This window comes from Rhododendron vialii, chromosome 10a (genome assembly GCF_030253575.1).
Source record: "Rhododendron vialii isolate Sample 1 chromosome 10a, ASM3025357v1".
Taxonomy (NCBI): domain Eukaryota; kingdom Viridiplantae; phylum Streptophyta; class Magnoliopsida; order Ericales; family Ericaceae; genus Rhododendron; species Rhododendron vialii.
Window position 1 is genome coordinate 12685910 of NC_080566.1, and position 7110 is coordinate 12693019.

The following is a 7110-nucleotide window of genomic DNA, read 5'->3' on the forward strand; positions in this document are numbered from 1 at the left end:
GCAAATCCCTTAGGGTTATAGTTATACTTTTTTTGTCTCAAAATTTTTAGACTTTTTTGATATTTGTGTCGTTTTTGTTGAATTCTTATATTTTCAATATGAATTTTTAAAATTATGCAATATAGATCTTATTTGATTAGTTATTGATTAGATTCATATTACAAAATTTTTAAAATAAAAAAAATTATAAATTGAAAGATATAAGAATAAAAAAACAACGCAAATATTGAAAAAGATCAAAGATTTTGAGAAGGAGAATTATATAACACACATCATACCCCCATTAATTCCTTCTGCACTACAACCACCCTGATATAATCACACCACACCCCACATCTCTCCCATACATTTTCTCCCCTCCTCCTTCATTGCTCTGCAACCTCCCAAGTACATATAGATATACACTAGAGAGAGAGAGAGAGAGAGAGAGAGAGAATATAGGAGTATACAGTAATACAGAGAGAGAGAATATATATACTGTAGGTTTCTCGATCTTCGGTGACCGATATACAGGTCACATCTCTGGATTCCCGCCGTACGTCGATGATCGTAAAAAATCGTCACACTTTAGTTCCTGACGCGTACCTCCCCTAATTACAGGGACCCAATCACTTCCCCTCGGGAGCACGGTACCACAAACAACAACACCTCTAGCTCTCAATCCACGAGAAAACGTTTTCTCTCTGTCACCAGAAAAAACTTCTTCGAATTCATCACCCCAAAAAATAAAAAAAACAGAGGCGTTGGTTTTGAATCGGATCCGCATCATCGATGGGGAACTGTCAGGCGGCGGAGGCGGCGACGGTGGTGATCCAACACGGGGGGAACAAGGTGGAGAGGATTTACTGGTCGGTGAGCGCGCACGAGGTGATGGCGTCGAACCCCGGCCATTACGTGGCGCTCGTGGTTCCTGTCGCTTCGGCGACGATGACGGCGGCAGCGGCGGCGGGGAATGGGACGATGGTGAAGCAGCTGAAGCTTCTTCGGCCTGATGATACGTTGGTGATCGGACAGGTTTACAGGCTAATTAGCTTTGAAGGTAATTATCTAATGGTCATGGAGACTTATGGTTATGGATGCAAGCTCTGTTCGTAGGGAATTTTTTTCAATGCAACTTATTTGCAACGCCCCTCTGTGTGGGTTCCAGTTTGTGTAGGTCCCTGAGAGATGCGCTACAATAACCGTTAGCATTTAAAATTTTCTCGAACACAATTTTAAAGTACAATTCCGGACAAAAATTGCGTCTGAAGCCGTCTAATGTATATGAGTCTAAATGTATCAAATGGCTTCAGATACAAATTTTGCCCAATATTGTTTCAAAATTTGTGTTTATAGATTTTTTTTACCCTCTGTCCCGATTTATTTGTTTATTTTAAAAGATCTAACTTTTTTTTCCGGCAAATCTAACTTATTAAAGAAGTATAATTATTATACTTTTTGAACTTAAACTTTTCAAAAAATGCCCTTCAAGTAAAATTGAACTTGTCACATCAATTCAATTAAAAGAAGGGTAAAGTATGAATCTCATAGGATTTTTCATTTGATTTGTCAAACCAGACAAACAATTTGGGACGCTCCAAAGTAAAAAATGAGACAAACAAAATGGGACGGATGGAGTATCATTTTACAACAAATTCGCTTATTCGTTCTCTTGCTAATTGTTTCTAAGAAAATAAAGCCTAGTTTTTCAAAAAAACAAAAACAAAAATTTGATGCTAATTAATAAAAGCGAATTTCTTTTGCATTAGGACAAAAAAATAATTTTTTTTCGAAACTAGGCCCAAGTATAGGGCCAACTAAAAGGGCTCTTGGGTTGGGAGCATGATTTCAGATTTGATAGCTTGTAGAAAATTTTTATTTTCTTACCAATGATTTTTACCAAAAAAATAAAAGTAGGGAGAAGTCTATAATACTCCGTATAAGTTTGGCCAATTTTTTCTGATGATTTACCTAAGAGAAATGATAGAGGTACCGATTTGGGGGAGGGATTTCGTACCGACGGCCACCGGACGGCCGATCCGATCCGTCCAAAAATTCTATAAAAAAAAAACCGAGGGGCCCCTACGCGAGAATCAATGGCATCCGAAGTGTGTAGGTGCTTGATCCGAGTACCCCTTTTCGTGTGTATATGTATATACATGTATATACACGAAAAATGGATGCTCGGATCAAGCACCCTACACACCTCGGATGCCGTTGATTCCCGCGTAAGGCCCCTCGGTTTTGTTTTTTAAAATTTTTGGACGGCTTGGATCGGCCGTCCGGTGGCCAGAGAAGGCCCACCGGCGGCCGTCGGTACGAAATCCCTCCCCCAAATCGGTACATATAGCAACACTCTTTACCTAATATGTCGTTGGAAACGACATACTTATTTCGCAAGTAGTAAAAATTGTTTGTTTCGTGTGTGGCACTTTTTTTGTTGGTAATTAATCAGAATAATATTTAACGAATCCTATGAAAAAATGTAACGCATGAACTAAAAATATAAGGTTCATGCGAAGCTAAAAAAAAAAAAAAATACGTGACACACTGCATAAGCGTATGAAATGGCTATGGGAGGGACGTTAGAGATTAGTCTGAGGTGCGCGCAAGCTGGTCTGGGACATCCTGTATTTTACTAATAAAAAGAAGACAAAAAAAGGTTCTCCTAAAAGTAAAAATTCCTGAAATTATATAAATTGCATTTGATTTCTGCAATCTTAAAATGTTCTACGTACTATCTTAACGCCAAGGATAGCCATGGGTTCTGATTGATTTGTGTATGTGTAATGTGCTGCTGCAGATGTGTTGAAGGAGTTCGCTGCAAAGAAGTGCGTGAAGCTTGGGAAGCTATTGGAAAAAGGAGGCGTTGCTCTGGATAATAAGAAGAAACTTCCCGGCGGGTCGAGTCAATCGGAGAACTGCACTCCCGTCAAGGTAAATCAGTTTTCTTCTTGTGCTGATTTCAAATTTTTTTTATCCTCGTGATGAATGAAATCCTTCTTTGCATTTAAAAAAAAAAAAAACACAATTTGGAGACGAATCCTCTCTAGTATTGGACCGTCCAGTTTGTCTACTAACGAATCTTTTTCGGATCATCTTAATGATCACAATTCACAAGTATCACATGCATTTTAAACTTTGCCAAAATAATCCATCGCGTCAATCCTTTAGTACGATTAAGGAACATTATCTCGAATAAAATTTCTCTGTCTATGAGATTCATTTCTATCAAGATAAATTAAAAGATCAAACGGTTTCGATCACGTAAATGAGCTCGGGAAGAGCCCAACTAAAACAAGACAAAACTAGATGCCCCAGTCCATTTTCGATTCGAATTTCCTGCAATTTGAGTCCCAATCAGTTTCTTTTTCAATTGAACTTTCGCGTCTGCCATTATTCTTCAGCTGAGTGGAAGGGGGTATCTTCCTTTCGGAAAAAAAAAAAAACCTCTTTTATGATCCGAAAAGGTGAAGATTTGAATATAAAAGCAACAGGGAAAGATCTGCGTGATCTGTGAATTGAAAATAAATCCATATATCTTCGCTCGGAATCAAATCTCAATTTTTGTTTATGATTTAAAGCTACATACATACAAATATATGTGTGTGTGTCTTCGATTCGATCCGGCAAGAACAATCGCTCAACTCACTAATAATCGTCCGGCAAGAACAATCGCTCAACTCACTAATAATCGTCCGGTCGCGAAGATTTAATATAGAAGAAATCAATAATGCAGTACTTTTATCTCCAATCAAACTAGTCATGATTGTAGCTCACTAATGCGGTACTTTTATATCAAATCAAAATATTCATGATTGTGGCTCACGCAACGACAATGCTATGTGTACGTTAAGACGTCAAATGCTTCTGTAGCCGTACTATATGAGCGACATGTGCTTGGATCCCTTGAATGTATTATATGACTTGCGTGCATCAAACGATTCCTAATGCATGTAATTCGTTGTGTCTAATTTCTAATTGTCGGTGTCTACCACTGGTCAATTGTGTAACCACTCTCACGAGCTTTTGTGGGCCCTTGAACGCAAACGGAGTGTCCCACCATCTGTGTGATGCTACAACTCATCCTCTCTCTTTTTGAACAGAATGCTACGTACAACTCATCAAACACAATTTAATTGTGCTACTGTTTTGTTTCTAGACACAATTAAATTTCTCCTATATTTGTTTGGAAATGTATTTGCTTGCTTGAAGCTACCCAGATGTTTTTTTTTTTTCTATTACGTCAGGCGAAATACAACCCGTAAATGATGAAAACTTCCTATCCTAACTACAAGAAGCCATCCAGTGTGCCGCCTTGTTATACTCTCTTTTGCACCACACGAAGGACCAATTCCTGTCCTTTGCCCATGTATGAATATCCCTCACTATAGCCTCTACATTGAACCTTTAACATAATTTCAGTCCATACACAATTTAATGTTGGTGAGAGGAGGTTAGAGGAAATACACAATTGCAAAATCATCTTCGTTCTTATAGGGTAGTCCTAATCTTAGTCATCCAAAAAGTCATGTGCTCTCGCTCTCAATTCTCACATTGCGATTGTGCTCTTAATCTTCGCTTTCGCGGATTTTAGTACTTTATGATGTATTTTAAAGTCGCTTTCACGCTCGTACTCGCAGACCCTTGTGAGTCTGCGACTTAGGCCCCGTTCAGCTTTCTTTATAAATCTTTTTTTTCAAAAAGAATGTAATTTCAAACTCAAATATAACGGAATGAAAAATAATACTTCAAATTTTTTTTTGCACCGTTTAAAAAATCTCAATGAAATCTATCAAATAAGATCCATATTGGTAGGAAAATTATTTGTGTAAACACGTGATTTTTGAGTTTGAAATTACCTTTCTTTTCTAAAAGTTTTTTTTTTTAACAAACTGGAACCCCCTTTATTGGGTCCTGATATCCCCTCGTACAACAGACTAGTGACTAAAAGATATTTCACGGATCTTTGTCTTTGTGTTCATTGTCTTCTTCCCCGCATGACTAAATTCTTTGTACCCTTTTTCTTGTTCAGATGGAGAGCCAGGTTTACCGACTGGGAAGCAGCAGCAGTGGCAGTGGCAGAGGTATTGGCATTGGTATTGGGAGGCATCATCAAGTTGGTGGTGGTGGTGGGCAATGGAAGCCAGCCTTGCAGAGCATTTCAGAAGTTGGAACTTGAACGCTCTCTCTCTCTCTGATCACAATCCCATCCTAGCCTTCCACTCTTTCTTTTCCCTGCCGAGAATAAGAGCAAAAAGCAAATGCATCCATTCCCTTTCTCTCCTTTTCATACGTTATTATTGTTCTCTCTTTTGCTTTTAGACCTTGGGTTTGTGGCTTTACGCTTAGCTAGATGTAGTGATGTAAATCTATGATCAGTTTACTGTTGCCGTTTAACCATTCTCTTTTAAAGTTTTTTTTTTTATAATTGAATATCTGTTGTCCGGATCAGTTTGCAGACATCTGATGGTAAAAGGTTAAATGACAATAGTTTGCCCTCTCTTTTATTTTTTATTTTTGTATCATATGATGCGGTGCACTCAATTGTTTGATGCTAGTTTCAATTATGTGGCACCTGATATACTAATGGTTGTAGGTATGTGGCGTGTTATAATAAACCAATGTCGTAAAAAGAAAAAAAAAGAATATAGTCACTAGAGTGATAATATCTCCGTTCCATGTCCCAATTTCATCTCATGAGATTTTGCGGAGACGATATTAAGATTTTTTGTACTCCCTTCATCTCTTTTCAAGTGTCTTATTTCGTAACTTCAACTTATTAAAAAGACATCATTATTACACTTTTCACATCAATTTTTTCCTCTATTTTTTCTACTTACCCATCATCATTATACTTTTACCCACTAACTTTTCAAAATGAAATATACTTTTAGGGACAAAATAGACAATGTACCAACTTTTATCCTCCTAACTTTACAAAATGGACACTTATTAAGGGACAGTCTAAAATGGAATACTGGACATTAAATAAGGGACGGATGAAGTATCTTATAAGAATAGAACAAAGTGGATAATTCTTTTTAAAGAACTTATCTATGAGTTTGTTTGATTAGCAAGATAATGATAGGAAATGCAAGAAATAGAAAAAAAATACTTTTTTTGTGTTTCCTTAAAAAAAATATTCTAGAAAATGGTAGAAAGTGAACTTTCACATACAATCCTCTAAAGCTTGAGAGTTTGCCTCTTTTTTTTCTCATAAAATGTGCAAAGAAATTTTATTTTCTTGGAAAATCAACAATAATTAATCTAACTTCCCTCTTTACCCTCTTCCCTCCACCTTCTTTTGTTTTAATTTGGACAACTTTCTTCCTTTTCAAACAATGATATTTTATTTTCTCTATTATTTTCTTGCAAAATTTTCATCCTAATCAAACGGATGTGAGAAAAAAATTGTATTTTCTTTTTCTTTTCTTTCACTTCACTTCACTTTCCATTATATTTTTCTTGCTAATCAAACGGACCCTAAAATTCGATTTTATAAGAATTAAAGAAAGTAGATTAGTCATAATTTTATTATCTTTATTTGCAAAAGAAAACTGAAGCCTTCCAATTTTGAACTAAATCATTTATTTCTCCTTTATTTTTCTAAAAAAAACGTCATGAAACCACGTGGTTCCAATTATAATTTCAAATTGAACTTTCTCCACTATCATCTGCACATTGTCGCAGCAAATAGACGCACTAGATGCATCATGCATGAGTGGACTTCTAGGGGGTTCACGGTCGAAACATTTTACTCTCTCCGTTTCGATTTGTTTGTCCAATTCTGAATTTTTAATTTATTAAGGAGACAAACAAAGGGACAAATAAATCGGGACGGAGAGAATATTATGGACGGTAAACAAAATTTTGGAGTACTTGGGAACCATGATTTTCCATTTCACACTATGTATTATTGCATTAGATTAGTTTGACAACAGATTATCAAACTCAGCTAAATGAATTCGAGAATGTAGAATCTAAAAATCACTTCTGCAAGAATTTTTTGGATTTCTCAATATAAATTCATACAGACTCTTTTGAAAAATGTATTCCAGCACAATCATCCAACAAATTCTTATTATCATCAAAAACAAAATTATACTGTATTAATTTTATAGTAATCCA

The 7110-nt window shown here is 36.3% G+C and overlaps 1 protein-coding gene across 1 annotated transcript; it reads left to right on the plus strand.

Moving 5' to 3' along the window:
• The first annotated feature begins 295 nt into the window (after nt 1-295).
• Nucleotides 296-5494, plus strand: LOC131303514 (uncharacterized). Its single transcript, XM_058330404.1, has 3 exons — nt 296-1039; nt 2783-2916; nt 5015-5494. The coding sequence occupies exons 1-3, from the start codon at nt 772-774 to the stop codon at nt 5159-5161; spliced, it is 549 nt and encodes a 182-aa protein (XP_058186387.1). The 5' UTR covers nt 296-771; the 3' UTR covers nt 5162-5494.
• Nucleotides 5495-7110: the final 1616 nt, after the last annotated feature.